Source organism: Panthera uncia, chromosome E3, assembly GCF_023721935.1.
Source record: "Panthera uncia isolate 11264 chromosome E3, Puncia_PCG_1.0, whole genome shotgun sequence".
NCBI lineage: Eukaryota > Metazoa > Chordata > Mammalia > Carnivora > Felidae > Panthera > Panthera uncia.
This window is the reverse complement of record NC_064815.1, coordinates 17986025-18007497: the sequence shown is the minus strand read 5'-3', so window position 1 is coordinate 18007497 and position 21473 is coordinate 17986025. Positions and strand designations below refer to the sequence as shown.

The 21473-nt window shown below is 45.9% G+C and overlaps 2 protein-coding genes and 1 long non-coding RNA gene across 6 annotated transcripts; 1 reads left to right on the top strand and 2 right to left on the bottom strand.

The window, feature by feature from the left end:
- Positions 1 to 52: 52 nt before the first annotated feature.
- PYCARD (PYD and CARD domain containing) lies at positions 53 to 1245 on the top strand. 2 transcript variants are annotated; one of them, XM_049638698.1, is made up of 3 exons: positions 53 to 326; positions 587 to 643; positions 888 to 1245. In XM_049638698.1, exons 1-3 carry the CDS (start codon positions 53 to 55, stop codon positions 1142 to 1144), a joined length of 588 nt encoding a protein of 195 aa, XP_049494655.1. In that variant the 3' UTR covers positions 1145 to 1245. The 2 variants fall into 2 exon arrangements, with proteins under 2 accessions (XP_049494655.1, XP_049494656.1); XM_049638699.1 differs by lacking the exon at positions 587 to 643.
- A 1757-nt stretch (positions 1246 to 3002) lies between these two features.
- Positions 3003 to 9704, bottom strand: LOC125928122 (uncharacterized). Its single transcript, XR_007459563.1, has 2 exons — positions 9549 to 9704; positions 3003 to 9309 (listed from the first exon to the last, which is right to left on the bottom strand). It is a non-coding gene; the product is annotated as an uncharacterized LOC125928122 (long non-coding RNA).
- Positions 9705 to 10854: 1150 nt separating this feature from the next.
- On the bottom strand, positions 10855 to 21239 carry FUS (FUS RNA binding protein). Of its 3 annotated transcripts, none has more exons than XM_049638692.1 (15): positions 21132 to 21239; positions 19565 to 19589; positions 19320 to 19471; positions 18498 to 18642; positions 18108 to 18298; positions 17700 to 17910; positions 16063 to 16097; positions 14555 to 14587; positions 13689 to 13792; positions 13156 to 13285; positions 12307 to 12408; positions 12049 to 12172; positions 11616 to 11716; positions 11345 to 11492; positions 10855 to 11057 (listed from the first exon to the last, which is right to left on the bottom strand). In XM_049638692.1, exons 1-15 carry the CDS (start codon positions 21142 to 21144, stop codon positions 11018 to 11020), a joined length of 1554 nt encoding a protein of 517 aa, XP_049494649.1. In that variant the 5' UTR covers positions 21145 to 21239; the 3' UTR covers positions 10855 to 11017. The 3 variants fall into 3 exon arrangements, with proteins under 3 accessions (XP_049494649.1, XP_049494651.1, XP_049494650.1); XM_049638694.1 differs by having other exon boundaries at positions 18132 to 18298; XM_049638693.1 differs by having other exon boundaries at positions 18498 to 18639.
- Between the last annotated feature and the right edge of the window lie 234 nt (positions 21240 to 21473).

The window sequence follows — 21473 nt, the reverse complement described above, 5'->3', positions numbered from 1 at the left end:
CCTGGTCCGCAGACAATCCAGGAGAGCGACTGCAGCAGGGGACCCGGGAGCCATGGGGTGCACTCGCGACGCCATCCTGGACGCACTGGAGAACCTGACTGCAGAGGAGTTCAAGAAGTTCAAGCTGAAGCTGCTTTCAGTGCCCCTGCGCGAAGGCTATGGGCGCATCCCGCGGGGACCCCTGCTGTCCATGGACGCCATGGACCTCACAGACAAGCTGGTCTCTTCCTATCTGGAAGAGTACGGCGCAGAGCTCACGGCGCTTGTGCTGCGCGACATTGGCATGAAAGAGCTATCAGAGAGGCTGCAGCAGATCACGCGCAAAGGTGAGCACTCTCCCTCCACGCTCTGGAGGGGCCCCAATCGCTGGGCCTCCTACATGCCCACACTACACCACCCCCACTCGAACGTTTGCCCCTTTGGGTTCTTTCGCTTTCTGTTCCTCCTACGGACTAAAATTGCAAAAACTCCTCCTCCTGACGACCTGTGCTTGGCCCTGATCTTGGCTTCTTGACCAAGGGGCCCCTGCCAGAGACTGGAGATAAGGTAGGAGGCAAAGGGGACCACTTGACTAATTTCCTTACAGACCAGGCAGCCGCACCTGCTGGGATCCAGGATTCTCACCTGAAGGCAGCCAAGCCAGGTGAGGCCTCCACACCCAACCTTTCCAGCCACACCCCACCACACACCCCACCCCTGCAGGCCTGCAGCTGTATCCCACAGCCAGGAACACTGAAGAAGGCTGGGCCCTACCCTTCCCACTCACCTACATGCCCCTTTGGCCACCTCTGGTGGGAGGGGGTTCAGGGGAGGGAGAGATCAACAAAACAGGCCCCAGTATCTGCCCTGGGAACTGGCTCATCTTTTTTCCTCCATCCTGCCCCCAGCAATGCACTTTGTGGACCAGCACCGGATGGCCCTTATCACACGGGTCACAGATGTGGACGGGGTGCTGGATGCCCTGTACGGAAAGGTCCTGACAGAGGAGCTGTACCAGGCAGTGCGAGCAGAGCCCACCAATGCACTGAAGATGAGGAAACTCTTCAGCTTCACTCCAGCCTGGAACGTGACCTGCAAAGATCTGCTCCTTCAGGCTCTGAGGGACACCCAGCCCTACCTGGTGCTTGACCTGGAGCAAAGCTGAGGTATCTTCGCCAGCAGTGGCCCCATGTACAACCCCTGGCAGTTCCAGCCAACTTACCCCATGATTTTTCTTATGCATAATAGAGGAAAATCCAGCTCGTACTTGTGTGTTTTTCCTACTCCCAGCCTAAAGGTACATGCAGAGCTAAGCTACTTTATAAATGCCACAGAGGCCAAGTGAAGGCCTGTTCCTAGGGCAGCTGGCTCCCCAAACACTTCATCCTTCCTGCCTCAGTCACCATGAAATACCCCCTCATTTACCATTTGGTAGCTCCTCCAGTGCTCTTCAGAGTCTGTCCTTGAGGTCATAGTTAGCCCTGCGGCCAAGGTCTAAAAGTTAAGAGAGGTGTGTACAAAGGGTCTGGAACTGAAACGGGTTGGCCTTGTCAGAGACATTTATCAGCAGACTAGCCTACAATAGCTTCTTTCATGTTTTCCTTTGGGAAAAAAATACTGTAAAATTAGAGCACTTTACAAGGGCAGAGACAGAGTATCCTCTAAACAGGATAGAATGGGGCACCTGGGTGACTCAGTTAAGCATCTAACTCTTGATTTTGGCTCAGGTAACGATCTTACAGTTCATGAGTTTTGAGCCCCATGTTACTCTGCACTGACTGCATGAAGCCTGCTTAGGATTCTGTCTCCTTCTGTCTGCCCCTCCCCTGCACACACACACTCAGGCACTCTCTCTCAAAAATAAACATTAAAAAAAAAAAAAAAAAACAACAACAGAAGAGCACAAGAAATCAAGCATAATTCTAGGGTTCCTTCTGGGACTGGCACGGCCTTCAGCAGGCTTAATTGCCCCCTGTTCCCTCACCACCTTGGAGGAAGGGGTTAAAGATTACACTTTGCCCAGAAAACATGCCAACCACAAAAGCAAGACTTTGGAAGGGAGTTCTAATAGCCATTTCTTCTCTTCATTGAATTTTTGCCTACAGAGGAACATATATTTTTCTCTAGGAAACCGCACTTAAGGAGCCTTCTTCAAAGGCTGTCAGGGAACCAGGATCCTAGAACTACACCCTAAGTACACATTGCACCCAAATTCTGGCTTTGAGACAAGATGGGGGAGGTTAAGCACAACAACAGGCTGGCACACCAGCCCAGTATCCCATTCTTAGGGGTTAGATCATCAGACACAGGATCCAGATATGCGGGTACAATGTGGCTGCTTCTGTACCACTCACAATGATACACGAGTTCACAATGAAAAGCTGTGCAGACTTCACTCTGAATACCCTCACCTAGAGGACACAAGAACTCCCTCAGAGGTGTGTGCACAATATCCTGAACAGTCTGTATTAACATGTCCCTATCCTGATCTACTGGATCACCAGAGCAACAAGAGAAAGCAAGTACGTAGTTGGCTATAAGAAGCTACCAAGCTAAGATGTGGCCTCTGTCAGGGCCACCCAGTCACATGGGACTGACTGTTCCTAATGCTACTTGGGACTCCAGAAGGGCAGAGTTTTCCCAAAGCAGCAATCAGCCCTAACACTGTTTCCTGTGGGCTCATCATTCTTAAGCCAGCTACCCCATACAATAAATGTTAATGGTCCCCATTCCATACTCAACCCTGAGATGTGTTCACTTATGTTCTGCAAGGACCTCACCATGTTCAAACTGAAGTGGTCTTCCTTTCACCATCCCTGGATCTTGACATAAGGTGGTATCAGCGTAAAAAAACAAGAAATCCTAGCATGTTCCATAAAAGTCCAGATTTAGTCTTGCTTGATGCTACTAGCTCTTCCAAGACTAACACCCAGGTGTGCAAGGCTGGCTCAGTCATTGGAGCATGCGACTCTTGATCTCAAGGTAATGAGTTCAAGCCCTATGTTGGGCATGGAGACTACGTTAAAAAAAAAAAAAAAAAAAGACTAACATCCAAGACTAACTTACATCCATCCAACCGCCTTCTTTCTCAACCTCACTGCTGCCACCTGGCTTATGCCTAACATCTCACCTGCGACAGGCTCTCTACCTCTAGTCTACCTTCAAGGGCTGGAATGATTAAAACTGATCATGGAGACAATGGCTTCACTTCTAACATTAGGACACCTAAACTCTTCCAGCCTGGCCCTTCAAGACTCCATCCAATCTCTATCTCCCTTTCACATATCCCATGATCCCAAAAATACTTATTTGCTCACCCCAATCCCCAGAACACGCTGGTCCCTTAACTAGAACACCTTGAAACTTCTACCTGTCCTAGCATGCCCACAGGCATGCCTTTGTCTGCGTTCCAGTAGCTCTTCCATGTCAGTATGGTAAAGCAAACCATGTTAGTTTGTTCTTACAGAAGATCCTCCCATTAGACTTACCCCCCCATAAAAAAGACACCTTTCCAACAAGTGCCTTGCATACAGGAAGTAATAAATGGTAGCTTATCTCTAGAGGGTTTGTTCTAAAACTCCACATGAACCTAAGGAGTCTCAGCAGATGGGAGCATAGGTAGCATTTGCTTGCACAACAGAGATCCTTAAAAACAAGTTACAAAAACTAGCACAGGGGTGCCTAGGTGGTTCAGTTAAGTGACCAACTTTTGGTTTCCAGCTCAGGTCATAACCTCACGGTTTGAGTTTGAGCCCTGTGTGGGGTTGTGTGTGGACTTGAGTCTGCTTGGGATTCTCTCCCTCCCCTCCCCCACACTTGCTCTCTACTCAAATAGTAAAAAGAAAAAAAACTGCAAGCCTGAGACAAAAGAAATGGTTCTAAGAAACTGCTCCTGAAGTCAAAATTTCTCCAGAGCTTTTTTTCCCCTTGGGGTGCCAGGGAGAAGCATGGGAGAACTGAATCCTGCCTTAAGTCTTGTTTTTTAATGCTTTTAATACTTACTTTTGAGGTGGGGAATGGCAGAGAGGGAGACAGAATCCCAAGCAGACTCCATGGTCTCAGGTACAGCTCAGTTTGGGGCTCGAACTTGTAAACCACGAGGTCATGACCTAGGCCGAGATCAAGAATCTGCCACCTAACCAACTGAGGCACCCAAGGCACCCCCTGCCTGAAGTCTTTAAGCACGGTACAACATAGTAGTCAAAGACACAAGTTCTACAGCCAAAGGACATAAACTCAAACCCCTGCTCCACTTCATATCAAGTTATGAGACTTTAGGCCGGTTTGTGCCTCAGCATCCCCATCTCTCAAATAGGGATATAGGAATGGAACAGTAACTGGCCCACAGTTAGTACAAATTAGCATTAGCAAATATCTCCACTGGAGTGTTTTGGTTCCTGGAGTGGCTCAGTCGGTTAAGCATCCAATTTCAGCTCTGTGCTTCAGATTCTGGGTCTCCCTCTCCCCCCCTCCCTCGATCATGCTCTCCCAAAAATAAAACATTTTTAAAAATTAAAAAAGGATGTTTTTGTTCCTAAGCTACCCAATGACTTAACATAAATAGCACCGGAAACAATCAACTTTTGCTTTAATCTCCAAGCATCCCAAGACTGAAAAAAGAACAGAGACGCCTAGCTGGCTCAGTTGGCAGAACACGTGAATCTCGATCTCAGGACTTTTAAGTTCAAACCCCACACTGGGTGTAGATTATTTAAAAGATCTTAGGAGCACCTGGGTGGCTCAATCGGTTAAGGGTCTGACTTTAGCCCAGGTCATGATCTCATGGTCGGTGGGTTCAAGCCCCATGTCGGGCTCTGTTCTGACAGCTCAGAGCCTGGAACCAGCTTGATTCTGGGTCTCCCTATCTCGTGCACTTTCAAAAATAAAAATAATAAAAACATTAAAAAAAAAAAAAAAAGCTTAAAGGAAAACAAGAAACACAGTATTACACCCTTGCAGATCTGAATATACCCCTACCTAGTACCGTGACTGTTATTCCATCCCCAGGATAGTTGTTTTAAAATAAGAACAGGGGCGCCTGGGTGGCTCAGTCAGTTAAGCATCCAACTTCGGTTCCGGTCATGATCTCACACCCCACTTATGGCTCCACACTTTCTCCCTCTCCCTCTCATAGGATTCTCCTTCTGCCCCTCGCTCACTCATGCTCTCAAAACTAAATAGCTAAAAAGCATAAAATTTTTCAAAATAAAATAAAAATTGTAATAAAATTCTGTAAGCTGGACTCAACCTTCTATGAATGACATTTAGCTTAGTTCCTAGCTAACACCATTTATGTAGAATGTTTTACACACAATGTCAAGTTCCTCTTCACAGGTGGAAAGTGCAGTGAACTAGCATAAAAGGAATCTCTGCAAAAGTTTTTATAGGGTATAGATCTGAGTGTGCAGTTGAACCAGCAACATCAACATTGCCAGAGAATCCATGCCCCACTTGGACCTACACAATCAGAATCCACATGCAAACAAAATCCCCAAATGATTCAATGGGTTCAACTTAAGACACTGCTGTAGAGGAACTGGCTCCACCATCTCAGTCTGAGGTTTGCAGAGGCCTCCCCCTGGATGTGCTTTTTCACTCGGAGACAGTAAACAGGGTAGGCCAGTTTTCTCTCAAACTCTGGAAAAAAAATAGTTATAAAAGCCCTGTCAGTCTAGATCTAACAGACAAGTCCCCACTCCCTACAGAGCCTGCAGGACACTGATGAAAAGCTACAGGGAATGCGTACAACGGTGTAACACTGCCACCCTGAGGTGTGTGTGCAGGACGCTACCTGGAAGGCTTGGCTCCTGCTCCCCTCAATGTTTATTCTTCCCATGCCCATCCCACTCACCCTCCTTGGGGGGGGTTCTCTACTTAGCCATCTAATTTGGTTCCCACTACAGCACAGGAAATCCCAAATTCTTAATCCAGCAGTCCCAACTCCACTCTTGTCTGCACTCCTCACACTAGTGGCTCAATTGTTCTGTTAAAGGAACCCTTCTCTCTGGCACTACAGCCCCAAGATTTAGGACTAAAGCCATTGTCCAAAGAGCTGAGAGAGCACTATCCATCAGCAAGGTGCCTGATTTCCAGACCCAAACTCCTGCTCATGAGGCAAATATTTTCCTCACTTATTCCTGCCTCAATACCAGGATTTTAAAAAAATATATTTTTTAATGTTTATTCATTTTTGAGAGAGACAGAAAGCAAGTGGGTTAGGGGCAGAGAAAGAGAGGGAGACACAGAATCCAAAGCAGGCTCCAGGCTCCGAGCTGCCAGCACAGAGCCCAACGCGGGGCTCGAATTTACAAGCTATAAAATTATAATCTGAGCCGAAGTCAGATGCTCAACCAACTGAGCCACCCAGGAGCCCCAACACCAGGATTTTAGATTGAACAGCATCCACAAGCTTTTCTAACTACTAACACCATGGGATTACGGGCCCAATAATTTCAACAAGCCAAGCCCTAAAGTCAAATGTGCTGGCAAGATCCGCTTGACATTACTTCTTCAGCTCTTATGTGTCAGTACCATAAAGATTGTTATTTCATGGAAAGGTAAAACAGACGATTTTAATAAACTTAATAAGTAATTCTAAGTCTAAAAGTATTTCAAGATAAGGGGCGCCTGGGTGGTTCAGTTGGTTAAGCATCCAACTTCGGTTCAGGTCATGATCTCACAGTTTGAGTTCAAGCCTCACGTCAGGCTCTGTGCTGACAGCTTGGAGCCTGGAGCCTGCTTCAGATTCTGTGTCTCCCTCTCTCTGCCCCTCCCCCCCCTCTCAAAAATAGATAAACATTTTTTTTAAATTTTAAGTATTTCAAAATAAAAACTAAAGACGAGCGGGGGCACCTGGCTGGCTCAGTTAAACGTCTGACTCATGATTTCAGTTGTCATGATCTCCACATTCGTGAGATGGAGCCCTGCATCTGGCTCTGCACAGACAGCAGATTCTCTCTTCCCCTCTCTCAAAATAAACATTAAAAAAAAATTTTAATAATAAAGATGAAAGGAAAAAGGCTAAGTACTGAGGGCTCCAAGGTAGGAAACAATTTGAGTTCTGGAAAACTGGGGCAGGAATGGTTGCAGATAAGACCCCACAGCTCACACTGGAGTCTAGCCTCCCTTGCAGACTAGTGTGGAAGTGAGATCTGGTGACAAAACCCATGATGGATGATCAACAAACAACAGAATGGAGTGGGCTGGGAAGAAACATGCATAAAGATGTAATGTGTTGTCTCATAGGGTTGCACCCTAGACCTTAATTCCCGGTCTACCTACCCATCAATGACTTCACCCCATACCAAAGGTACTCAAACCTGGACAGATGCAGCATATGATGGCAAAAAATACCTCAGAAGACTAACACAGAACTAAATCAAAAGGCAGCAAACAGATCTGCAGCACACCTTTCCGCACTCACCACCTACCCTTCTCCCTTCCTTCCTAGTTAGCCTGCCCCAATCTCAATCCAAAAACTGCCAGACACCTAATGCTTCCAGACAGCAGATTGTTTTCAATACTTCAGTATGTATTCTTTAGGAGAAAAAAAAAGGACTAGCCTAAAATCCTCACCAGAGAAACATGACTAGCTATTGCTGGCCATACTTTTACAAGGGAATGCAGCAAAGAACAGAAGGTCCAAATTCCAAAACCCCGGTCTCATCTTCTCACCAATGCACTTGCAATCAGAACAAGCTGCTCAGGGGGCAGCTGGGTGGCTCAGTCGGTTTAGCACCAGACCCTTGATTTCAGCTCAGGTCATGATCTCAGTTTGTGGCTCTCTGAGCCCCACGGGACACTGCAGAGCCTGCTTGGAGTTCTCTCTCCTCTCTCTGCCCTTGACCCTACCCCCACATACTTTCTCTCAAAATAAGCTGAAAAAAAGAACAAGATGTTCAGAACCAACATTCTATTTCCATCTTCATCCATTGTCCTGGGAAAGCCTCCAAATTGGATCTACCTACTAACCAGACATCTGAGACACCTGGGACCCTATTTCCTTTAAGAGCAATGCCAATCGCTAAAGCCCTTCAAGGGATAGAAAACCTGGGTGGCTCTGTCGGTTTAAGCTTCCAACTTCGACTCAGGTCCTGATCTCGCGGTTCATAAGCTCCAGCCCCCCATCGGATCCCCTCTGTCTCCCTCTTTCTGCCCCTCTCCGACCTCTCTCACAAAAACAAATGAAATGAAACTTGAATGTTTATTTTTGAGAGCGCGTGAACACGGAAGGGGCAAAGAGAGACGGAGACACAGAATCCGAAGCAGGCTCTCTAGGCTCTGAGCTGTCAGCACAAAGCCCGATGCAGGGTTCAAACTCACAAACCATGAGATCATGACGTGAGCTTTAGTCAGAAGCTTAACCAACTGAGCCACCCAGGTGCCCCATGTAGCATTTTTAAAAAATACTAATAAAGGATATAAGATAGTAATACTAGCAGACCCAGTCAGTAATCAAGTTCACAAAAAACTCCAACCTCCTTCACTCCTTGCAGCAGGATCAAGGAACCACAACTGAACCCTAACACCAGAACCCTAGTAGTTGAAGCAGAAACAAACTTTTTATAAACATGAATCAGTCTTTTTTTTTTTTCCTTTGGAATAAGACTATTCAAATCAATCACTTAAGCAGATTCAAAAAACAGATCAAAGAAATAATAAAGGCAGCCCAATCACACCAAAGAGAACTACCACATCCTTGGCTCTAAATGAAGGATTCTCACATGTACCAAGTTCCATAGTCAAACCAAAGGATTGCCTGGGAGAACCTCAGCCAATCTCAACCTACTCTTAGTTACTGAGCACCCCCCACTCAGTAGGGAGAGTAAAGCAATTATTTATTACTTCCAAGGCCACCACTTCCGTCTTGGAAATTTGGTGAAGCAACCGTCTATAGAGAAGGCCTTAAGCATACTCGACAACTCTCAACAAAGAGGAAAACACTTCCAAACTAAGAGTCCCTGGAACTCCACAATCTATGTTTCTGACAGCAATATACCTTTTTCTACTGGCTGTGATTTTCTGTCCTATATTAACTAAAATTCATACTCACCAACTCATTGGCAGGTACAGGCAAGTTTTCTAAACTCCCATTTGAGAGTTGAAAAAAATGGAGAGGCACCTGGGTGGCCCAAGTTAAGTGTACCACTTCGGCTCAGGTCACAATCTAGCGGTTGGGGAGTTCGAGCCCCGTGTCAGGTTCTGGGCTGACAGCTCAGAGCCTGGAGCCTACTTCAGATTCTGTGTCTGTCTCTGACTCTCTCTGCCCCTCCCCCCACTCACACTCTGTCTCTCTCAAAAGTAAACATTAAAAAGTTTTTCAAGGGGCGCCTGGGTGGCTCGGTCGGTTAAGTGTCCGACTTCGGCTCAGGTCATGATCTCACGGTCCGTGGGTTCGAGCCCCGCATCAGGCTCTGTGCTGACCGCTCAGAGCCTGGAGCCTGTTTCAGATTCTGTGTCTCCCTCTCTCTCTGCCCCTCCCCTATTCATGCTCTGACTCTCTCTGTCTCAAAAATAAATAAATGTTAAAAAAAAAAAATTAAAAAAAAAAAAAATTTTTCAAGGGGCACCTGGGTGGCTCAGTCGGTTAAGCAGCCGACTTCGGCTCAGGTCATGATCTCACAGTCCACGAGTTCGAGCCCCACGTCGGACTCTGTGCTGACAGCTCAGAGCCTGGAGCCCGTTTCAGATTCTGTGTCTCCCTCTCTCTCTGCCCCTCCCCTGGTTCATGCTGTCTCAAAAATAAATAAACATTAAAAAAATTAAAAAAAAAAAAAAAGTTTTTCAAAAAAAAACCCAGAAAACAAAGGGTTTGAGGGGTCAGGAAATGCATACGGTAAAGTTGAGAACTACCTGAGGTTTCAACTCATTGCCCCTACTCCTTTCCTATCTCCAACACACCCCCTGGAAAAGGGAGGGCTTTCCACCACCAGTCATTAAGGTTCAAGCCTAAAATCTCAAAATACCCAAGACCTCAGCCCTCTAAGTGCAGGCAGGATACAAAAGTGACACCCTGTCTCCTATCTACCCAAGCCCCACCTTCAGGAAAACTAGGGTGGGGGAGGCCCCACTCACCTTGAAAATATAATAAGGAGCTACTTCTACCTTCCTTTCCCAGCCAACCTTCCCTCTTCCCTCAAATTTAGCATCCTCCTAAGACCTAAGCAAACAAAAAGCTTTAGTTTATCCCCTTGAGAACAAGGATTTCAGAATGAAAATGCTAAGAAATGAAAATGAAGTTCCAAGAACTAGGCCTCAATCTTGGCTCTACCATGTTCTGATTCTGAGAGCCACATAACCCCATGCACGTCATCATCTGCCTATAGAGTGAGTGAGGCCACAGAAGCTCTGACATAAGCAGGTACACACTCCTTCCTACAAAAGACCCAATTTGGCTGGCTATGTGCTCTCCATCATGGTTACTTTGAATACTGCCCCCAAAACCAATCTAATTTGTTTGAGCCCACCTTAGAAAAGTGTCAACAGAGCCAAAAGTCCTTAAAAAGGGTAAAACGGATAGAACAGTAAACCAAGACCAACACATAAATAAATGTGGTATAAGGTGGTAAAAGAAAAACCCCCACATAGTGGGGCATATTTTGGGGCCACAGTCATGACATCACAAGTTTCGCTTATCCCATTTATACATCCAACTTTTGCCATGACAGAAAAGTTTGAATCTCTACTTTCAAGGATGCCACTTAACTTTTTCTCCCCTGGACTAAGTAGCACACACTTTATTCCAGTTCCTGCTAAACAGGAACAGATTATTCCAGTTCCTGCTAAGCAGGACGATCTGAAAGAGAAAAACTCCCCACATTCTTGACCCAGGCAGGTATCAATCCTCCAGTAGAGTGAAGAGGAGGAAGGAAAAAATTTTAACTAAAATGATGGTTTTTAATGGGAACCAGAGGTATGGTTACAATTACATAGTCCGACACAAAAAACCCATGAGTGATCAGGAGTTGGAAGGTTACAAAATAATGAGGGTAACACTGGGTACAAGAAGAAAAGCTGTTGCAGAACCTCAGGAGCCACGCTAATACGGCCTCTCCCTGCGATCCTGTCTGTGCTCACCCCTGCAAGAAAGAGTATCCATTAGGTCTGAATTACCAACCTCTCCACCCATCCAACCCCCCAAATCCTATCTGCCCCTGCTACCTACCACCAAGAAAGGTCTCTTCTCTACAAGTATAGAGTATAAATAAATGTAGTCTATAGATTAGTTCTCCAAGATAATATAACCCTCCTGCTCTCCTTCCATTCCCCCACTATGGTTATAATCTCAGCTTTCCAATCTAGCTCTCAAAATGAAACCTTCCTATCATATGACCTCCCTTCAATTACTTTTATTTAAGAGTCTTACCTGGAGTCCATCTTGCCAGGGCCAAAGCCACCTCTGTCCCCACCACCCCGGCCCCCTCGGAAGCCCCCACGGTCCCCGCCTCGGCCTCGGTAGCCGCCCCGATCATAGCCTCCTCTGCCACCACGACGATCGTCTCCATAGTTACCCCCTAGGACAAGAGAAATAGAATAGATCATACACCCCCAAATCCCTACCTTCCCTCTAACCTCCCTGCTTAAAATTAAGGGCCCTGTGATCCCAACTCCTTATTACCAGTTCTGCCCCTTCTTACCCATATGAGAGCCTCCTGGTCCTCCTCCTGGGCCATCTGGTTTAGGGGCCTTACACTGGTTGCATTCATTCCTCCAAGAGAAGTTCATGTTCTCACATATACTGAGAAAAAGACAAACAATTAGTTTGGAAAAGTGGGAGTAAACAAGACCCAAGAATTAGGAAAAGATTCTAGTGACTTTAGAGATACAGCGAGGAAACAGAGGCCTCAGAAAAGCAAAAAGTCTTCTCAGGAACAGAACCAGGAAGAAAAAGTACAGATTACTAAATCCAGTGCAGTATCTTTCCCACTATAACAACCTTAATTAGGTAAGCTCTCAACCAAATTCTGTCCCCATCACTGTACCCTTGACATCTGTCCAGAAAATATCCAACTCTGCCATAGTATCAAAAGACACACATTTAACAGGACTGAGGAAAAAAGTTTCACTCACGGATTAGGACACTTCCAGTCACCAGCTCGCTGCTGTCCACCGCCACCACCACCTCCACTGGGGAATCCTCCCCGGCCACCGCCACCACTACCACCACCTCCATAGCCTCCACGGCCCATGGGTCCTAGTGTAGATAAAAGTAGGAGTCTGCTCCCCTTCCAAATTTCATTAACCTAACCTTCTTTTCCTATGCAAGCCCTTACCATCCTCTCCACTCTACCCATCTCTTTATACCACCAGCAGGGAGTAGCTCCTCACCTCCTCGCCCTCGGCCTCCACGACCATTGCCACCACCCCGATTGAAGTCTGCTCGCCGAGTAGCAAATGATACCTTAATGGGATTCCCGGAGAATTCTTTACCTGAAGAAATAAAGGTTTACAATGAGACTTTTTATTAAGACCTATGAATCCAAAAGCAAGCGTGGTACAATCAAAAGATTCTACACCTTCCTAACAAAGGTTTATCATCAGATGTGATAGAAGCCAAAGACTACAGTTTACCCTTGAACATGGGTCAGAACTGCACAGACCCACTTATACATGTATTTCTTCAATAAACACAGTACAGTACATTGAATGTATCTTCTCTTTACACTTGTCTTAGTAACATATAATGTACAAAATAGGTGTTTATCAACTTATCAGTAAGGCTTCCAGTCAACAGTAGGCAACTGATAATTAAGTTTTGGGGAAGTAAAGTTATACGTATATTTGTAATTGCACAAGAGGTCAGCAGTCCTAAATCCCCAGAATGTTGAAGAGTCAACTGTATATATGCTAAAGCACCAGGTAAAAAGCATTGAAGACATGGGGCACGTGGGTGGCTCAGTCGGTTGAGCATCCAACTTCAGCTCAGGTCATGATCTCAAGGTTCATTATTAGTTCAAGCCCCACACTGGGCTCACTGCTTGCTATCAGCACAGAACCAGCTTCAGATCTTCTGTCCCCTTCTCTGTACCTGTCCCCCCACTCACCCTCTCAAAAACGAATAAACATTACAAGAAAAAAAAACAGCATTGAAGATGTAAAAGGAAACATTAAAATGTAACTTATCTCCCAAGGCTAGCTGTCCTATCCCACACACTCCACCAGCCTCCTCATACATACCATCAAACCAGTCAATAGCTGCTTTAGCAGAAGGTGGGTCATCAAAGGATACCGTTGCCTCTCCCTTCAGCTTGCCTGTTTCTCTGTCTGTGTACAGATTAATCATGGGCTGTCCTGTTTTCTTATTTGTCTGAAAAAAGCAACATGAGATAACATCTTACAAGACAGCATTACCCACCTTCCACCTTTCTTCAAGAATCTGAGGCTGATCAGAACCATATTTCAGCTCCTCTCTTCCCAGTTACAATTTCCTATCTCATGTAAATTGAATTAAAGTCACTGACTACAATTATGTCTCACTTCAATACTGAAAGATCATAAACTGCAAATTCAAAAGTTTAGGACACTCCCCCTCTTTTTTCAATTGTGCCTTTCTGCGTGAAGATGTATTCTTTCAGAAAATGGCAACAGCTAATGTTTTTTCCTCAAAAAATTGAGCTGGCAACCATTAAGACTTTTATTTTTACTAATGTGTGAAATCCAAAAACTTCCAACACTGACAGAAAAGACAGCACTACTATGCTCCACAGTACCTTAATAATACCAATCTGCTTGAAGTAATCAGCCACAGACTCAATTGTAACATTTTCGCCCAAGCCTTGCACGAAGATGGTGTTGTTGTCTGAATTATCCTGTTCTGCTTGAACAAAAAAAGAAATGTGAATATGGAGAACACCAGCAAAGGTTTAAAAAAAAAAAAAAAAAGGTGACAGTGACTCTTAACCCAACTTTAATACTTGTTATTAAGCTTTCCAAGAAAAAAAATCCCAAAGAAACCAATCTGACTTAAGGTCAGACAAAAGACAGAAGTCTACCTCCCTTCTAGTATTTGAGTGCCTATATGCTAGCCATTTCACAAATTTAGTTTTACAACTATCCTTTGAAACCTGTTAATAGGCATTAAAGAAACCAGGGCTCAGGAGTTTACTGCCCAAGATCACAAAGTATACAGTGTTTGTCCATTTTCAAAGTAAGAAAGCTTTTTTACACTACAATCCAACACACAGCCAACAGAGACTAAATCCTTCCCTTTATGGGTCTTTTTCATTTACTAATTTAGTCATGATCCACATATGTAAAAACCACTGCTTTAAATCAGCAGTACCAGAGTATGATCTACACACAGATGCATCACCATCTCCTCAGACTTATTGGAAATGCAGATTATCAGGCTCCCCCCAGACCTACTAAATTGCTGGGGAATTAAACCACTCATGAAGGTATTTCTGATATATGCTCATTTATTTACAGATAACTGCTAACTACAACTATGCCTAAATTCCCTTCATTTTCCTTCTTCTCTACCCCTGACCTTTTTCAGACTCCTTTAAGTATCAAAGAACAACCAATAAAAGTTCTGACACCACATTAGCCACTCTTTCATGCCAACTGGACTCACCAGAGTCATGACGTGATCCTTGGTCCCGAGGGCCTTAAGTGACATGAAAAAAAAAAAAAAACAAACAAGGAAAGAGAGGCTGTTAGTCAACAGGGAGAGACAGACAAGGAACAAAATTAACACCAATCCAAACTCTTGCAAAATTATCAGGTTAAGTGCTCCCAGCCTCATCCAAACCCTGTCCTGGGTTACCTACCCAGAGAAAACCCTAGACAGGGCTGGGGAAGACACACATACATAAGATCTGTATGTAACTTGAGTCCCCACAGGGACAACTCCACACTTCAGAAAATTCTGCCTCCCCCAGCTCAGGCTGGGAAATGTCCTCAGCACAGACTGGGGGGGGGCCAGGAATGAGACCCATTGCAGTTAACAAAACCAACTCATAGCTTGGCCCTGTTCTCTCACACCAGAGAGAAATGGGCTCACCACCAGCAATGTGATATGCATTCATCCAGTTTCTCCAAACTTTAACACCAAAGACACTTATCCCTTGTGGAACAATTTTTAATTTCATCTTTAGAAAACCATTCTTAAAACCATGTTGTTTCCCCAACCACATGAAGATAAAAAGCATACATAACAGCTATTGTATTTTTAAAGCATGTCCCAGGGAACAGACCAGAAATCTTATTTCCATAATGCAGCCTCTATTTTTTTTCCAGAGACCATCTTTGACCAAAGTTTATCTGAATTCACCATATATAAATATTGTACCCACACTCAATGACACCTAAATCATGAACCCAAGCCTTTGGCTTTAAATGTTGAGACAAATCAAGAAACCTTTTGTTAGTTAACCAAACCAGAAAAGTTCCTTCCAGCTTACTGGGAGACTTCTCAAATTTGCCATTTTTCCATGAATTCAGTTTGTGCTGTTAAGACCTGGTTATTTCCCATGAGCCACACATGCTCCCAACCTTTCTTGTAGTAGTCCACACCTTCCTTCCCAGAGCTAGTTTCTATTTGCTCATCTGATTTGAGTTTAAGTACATATATGTAGAAATGCATTGACACCATTCAGTATTTAATATATAAACATATACCAACTTCACCATCTTCAGGGCAGGGCAATATTTCACATCCCCCTTCCAGAATTAAAACATTTGGAGATTGTTACACACACACACACTAGCCTTGGACACACTGATCAAAAGGATCCTAAAGCCAAGTTGGCACCACGTGTTCCAGCACACACTCTCCAGTTTCACGTAACGGTGGTCACTAAGTGCCAGGTGTGGAAACAGTCCTGTCAGAGGCCTACTAAACACCTCTTATTAACCTGGGTCAAACCAATTTGGCACCAGATGACTGCTGAGTCTTACCCCGCCTGCCTCCAAGTTAGCACCCATCTGGCAGCAGGTGGCATTCTACCCCACCCCTTTCTGGAGGTGGTTCTGGACACTTCCAATACCTTTGACATTTAAAACACGCTAAGACATCTGCAAATGAACAATCAGACAAAGCATTGCTGGGATTTGGGAATTTTGGAAACTCTGTTCACTTACCACCAAATTTATTGAAGCCACCACGGTCACTTCCGCTGGAGAAGACAAGTTAGAAGAAAGGACATGAAGCTTCCAACGGCTACAAAAGGGCGTTTTTTGATTTTGTTTAACATTCCCCAAACGTGAGTTGGTGTTTTGGGAAAAAGATACAAGTGGCTACTAAAATCCATTCCCCTTCCTGACCACCCCTTGTCTGACCTTTGAGCATGTCACACACTCGTGTGCAATTTCTCAGACACAGTTTTTAAGGATTTTGCTTTAAAAGGTTATGTATCTATTTCCTCTGGAAAAAAAAAAATGACCCATTTTCCTTGGTCGTTCTTCCGATGTAGCAGATGTTTTTTCCTCTTGTCGCGAGTGGTTGACAACCCAGTAGTTCGTTTAAAAACCCTACCCCCCAATTCACCCAGAAGACATTTCACACCAGGCTGGGGTAGCCCTGAACACATTTTTGTGGTTTTTGCTTTGAAAGCAGCAAGCAGACCCAACCCCATTCCATAAAAAGTCAAAACCAAAGGCAATTTCCCCTTAAAGCAAGACAAACTTCGCTAAGCCCTATCCTAACTACTGAGCTCTTTTTGATCTCCCCCCACCCCCGGGGTCACCCCTTCTACACTGCGAGAAGAGCGGAGTATTTTGCAATGTCACCTTTCATACCTGTGGCACATAAAATGCAGAGCAAGTTAACAGTCACATAACAGTTGTTTTTCTTTTCAAAGTTTTGCATTAAACACACGCACACAACAGAGTTTTCCTTATTTTTGTAAGGTTTTTGAGATTGCCCCCACCCACCTCTGAATACTTACCACACGCAAACTCTCATTTAAAAACCCTACTTTTCCAAAAAAGGAGTTAACACACTGACATTCCTCCCCTTTTCAAAGGGAGACAGAGGAAGGTCCTTCAAACATATTTACCAACAGATTTGACCAATGCTTTAACATCAAATCTAAGGTTTTATACTTCAACTACAGCGGGAAGGGGAAGAAAGAGAAGGTCCAGCTGGACAAGTAGCAGGAGGAGGGGGACAGTGGAGCAAATAGATGGGATACCACTGTCAAGCGTATTTTGTCCAAAAGGTCTGCACACTTCAGACAGCTCCATGAACCAAGTCACACACAGAATCATTACTGCCAGTCAAATTACTGCCATCAAGCGCATGGATTCAAATAACTACAAAATGCGGGAAGAGTAGCCAATTCCTGGAAGCTAAAGTCATCAGGTTAAGCATTAACAACTCCTTTAGAGGACACATGGGAATACATTTAACAAGTTTCCCTACTACCAGGAGTGGGATCATCGGTTTCCCTTGCAAAGAAGACTTTACTTGCATGTTTCTTGCCTAGGATATCAATGACTCCAATCCATATACACCCACATATTTTTTCCTTTTTCTTTGAAAATAAAACGTCAGTACTCAAATCTCTATTCAAAGGTGTGGGTGAGAGTTCAGCCTCCCAAATTCTCACCAAAAAATGGGGATGTACGAAGAAACCATCAACGTCCCCAACTCCAAGCCCTCACAAATCCCTAGAATAAAACTAATCATGCACTAAGGAACTGGGCTTCAAGGGATATTCATGCAATCCTCCACAGTCCCCAAGAGAGGTTACTCCCTGGCTCACAAGAACACCTACCCCATGCCGCCTCTGCCTCCACGGCCACCTCCACGACCTCTGGGTTCATAGCCACCACTGCTGCGGTTGTAACCACCGCCACCGCCCCGGCCGCGGCCCCCACGGTCCTGCTGGCCTCCCCCGTAGCCACCGCCACCACCACTCTGGTCCTGACCGCCATAACCGCCGCCGCCGCCTCCACTCATGGAGGACTGATCTTGGCCATAGTTACCTGTCAGAAGTGAAAGAATTTTTTAAAGAAAAAACTGAAGTGGGAAAAAACAGTGCCAACACTTAGACGACAGAAATAAAAAGACAGCTAAGGAACAAGAAAACAAAATGTTAAGAACCTTTTAGGATAAGGGGCCAAACAGCAGAACAGAAGTCTCTACAGAAAACAGGCATGAGACAAAACTGAAGACACCTCACCTCCACCACCCCCTCCACCACCACCTCCAGTGCTACTGTTGTACTGGTTCTGCTGTCCATAGCCTTGAGGGGGATTATAGGAGCTTTGCTGCTGTCCATAGCCTTGCTGCTGTCCACCATAGCCAGACTGCTGGCCATAGCCCCCACTTTGGGGCTGCCCATAGCTGCTGCTCTGAGAACTACCACCGTAACTAAGGAGAAAGAAAAAAACAGAATCATAATGCCAGTATGTCCAAAACTTCATTTTTGGCACATTCCATTCCCTGTACCCACCCCCGTTACAAAGTCTCCTTCCCCCAACATTACTCCTAGTTGCTCCTAGGGAGAAATGAATTCTTATCAATTCACACCTAACCATATTCCAGGCTTCCCCCTCCCCAAACACCTTACCTTCCCGAGGTGCTGCTAGGAGCTGGCTGCTGGCCATAGCCAGGATAAGAGGACTGTTGCCCATAAGATGACTGAGAACTCTGGCTACTGCCATAGCCACCAGTTGAGCCATATCCTTGGGGAGCTGACTGAGTGCCATAGCCTGCTAACAAGGAAAAGAAAGGAAGTCACAAATACTATGAGAAAAAAGACAGGTAATAGGTTGAAGAATCATTATGTACCACTTAATGCTACCCATACCTGAAAAGTCAGCCTCTTAGAAGCTGCTTGCAAATCTTTTAAATCAAAGATGCCCTTCCCCTTCTACCCTAAGGCTTATAACTCTAACTTCTACCAGCTTCAGAGTTCCAATCTCATCCCACCTACCCCAAAGCCAGTTTCCAGGACCACTACTAATCACAACCCACAACCCAAGAGATCCCTATTCATTAACAGTGTTTTTAATATTTTCTCCCTGTATAAAAAGCTTAAAACTTTCTCCCTTTAGGAAATCCTCGCCCCCACATTTCACTGTCGTGCTGAGGGAAAACAGGGAAAAGTAGACCATGAACAGAAAAATAAGTCAAAAAAAGAAACCAGAATTACAAACTAGTATTTGTTTGAAAAGACTGGACTCTGAATAAATAAAGATTCAGACTCCAAGAAAGAAAAACAGAAAAGAAAGAAGAAAAGATTCGGACTCCAAAATGTTTTCAGGGTTACAGACTGGTTAAGGGAAAAAAACATATGACAATTCCAACATTAGAGCACCGCTTAAGTTTAAGAAAAGCAACATTCAGGAAGAGCAGGAAGAGGCAGGGTAACCCACTCAAAGAGACTCACTGTTCTGGGTCTGTCCATAAGAAGAACCATAGCTGCTCTGGCCATAGCCTGAAGTGTCTGACTGGCCATAACCACTGTAACTCTGCTGTCCATAGGGCTGATTGCTCTGCTGGGAATAGCCCTGCCCAGGCTGGGTGGGGTACGCCCCATAGCTGGAGAAAAAGAAAAACACTGCAATCAGGAAAAGATACCTTAGCCTCCCCTGCCCCTGTACAAATTCCTGAAAGCCCTGAAATGACACTCACCTTTGGGTTGCTTGTTGGGTATAGTCTGCAAAAGAAAAATATAGTTACAATACCTCAGCCATCCCTACACGAGTGGAAAGGAATTAAATCTCTTAACTCAAGCCCTAGGACCTCCAGATAATATCAACTATGTTTAGAAAAAAGCAGAAATTCCCTCATGAAACACTAGTTGAGCGGAAGGACAAGGTGGCAGGTCATAATCAAGTTTACTTACAATAAAGAAAAGAAAGGGGGGAAAAACAAATTTTTACAGACACCACTAAGTCTTGACTACTGGAATAAACTAGAACCTTGGTGGAAGACTACAATTTCCTGCAAATTCAATTGATGCCAGGAACTGCACAAACCTACACACGTTTTCTTTTCATACCCACTCTAAGAGGAAGGGATCACCAGTAGTCAAACTAAAGTCACAGATCTACCTAAGTGGGACAGGTTTTAACGCAAGCGGGAGACAGCAATGATCAGGATGGGCCTCCCCACTCTCTCGACCAAGGCCAAGCTTCACCCTTTGCCCAATTTTGGAGAATGGCAAAGTTGGCTCTTAGAGGAAAAAACCAGGTAACCAAGAGAACGCTTTGACCCCAAATGACAGAGATCATCAGAGTTCTCCCTGGGAGCCCAATCTGGGTACCCAAGTCCCCAGTCCCGTGGCTCCGACTCGGTTTTTTCATCTACCTTGCTTTCCTCGGGGCTGTGAGGAGACTCGAAAACCAAAGACAGCGAAAGCGCTTTTAAATCGCCAACCGAACGCGCAGATCAACTCATCTCCTCAGTGCAGGAAACGAGGCCGCTTCCCCCGCAGGAAAAGGGTAAAGGACCGGGAGAGGGTGTGGCCTCAAGCAGTCATTCCTTTGGTTCCCACCATAGAAAGCGGAAATTTAGGCGGGAAAACCCTCGGCCAGGTCCCAAGTCCGTTAGACGACCCCCTCCCCCAGGCCTTCCCCCAAACCGTTAAGCGGGCGCACTGCCCCGATCCCCAGCCTCCGCCCCCGGCCGCGTGGCAACCGAGGCGGGAACCAGGCGGTCCCGCCCCTTCCCAAGGGACCCCGGGGGCGAGGCCCACACCGGACGCGCGCCGCGGAGTCTCCAGCGGAGGGTATCGCGACAAAAAGCAGGGCTAACACGAGGAGGGAGGGGGTTCGCGCCGCGAAAAAGGGGGGAGGGGCCAGCAGAGCGCGTGCGCGCACCGAATGCCCGGATGCAGCACTGCGACAAAGCGGGGCCGAGCTCGGGGCTGGGAATGAGAGGAAAAAAAGCTTCGAGGACCGAGCATTTCCATCCGTGTCTCACGTTTCAAATCACCAAAAAACGTCCCTCTCAAATCTCACCTCAAGTAAAGGGACTACGAAGGGAAAATCCCCTGCCCCGCGCAAGGCGCCAGAGGAGCGAAACAAAATGGCGACATCGGCCTCCCCCTTCCACCCCCCTCGCTGCTTCCCGCCACAGTGGTGCGAGAAGACCCTACATGCGATCGCCGCCCGGGTCCCACCGAAAAACAAAAGCCCAACTGGAGGGAACGAAGCCCCACGCCGGCGCGCCACCGCCGCCTCCCGCCCTTACATACCGTTTGAGGCCATGTCCGCGCACGCGCGCACAGGCCAACAAGCAACAGGATTCCAACACCACAGAGCACCGACGCCTCGAGGACTGAGCAGCCCCGCCTCCTGCGTCGAGGCTTATGTAGTCCTCCCCGCCTACGTACCGCGGAGGAATGTACCAAATGCTGGAAAGAAAGGGGGGAGCGTGGCCGGATTCCTACCAGTCTTCAGGGAGTATAAAGAGCCCGAACAGACAGAGAAGAGGCATATTAACTAAGAAACTTGCAAATAACGTATCTAATCCTATTTTTTCTGGCAAAGCACTTCGACTCGCCCTGTGGAACTAGCCCACTATCCACCTTCACCCC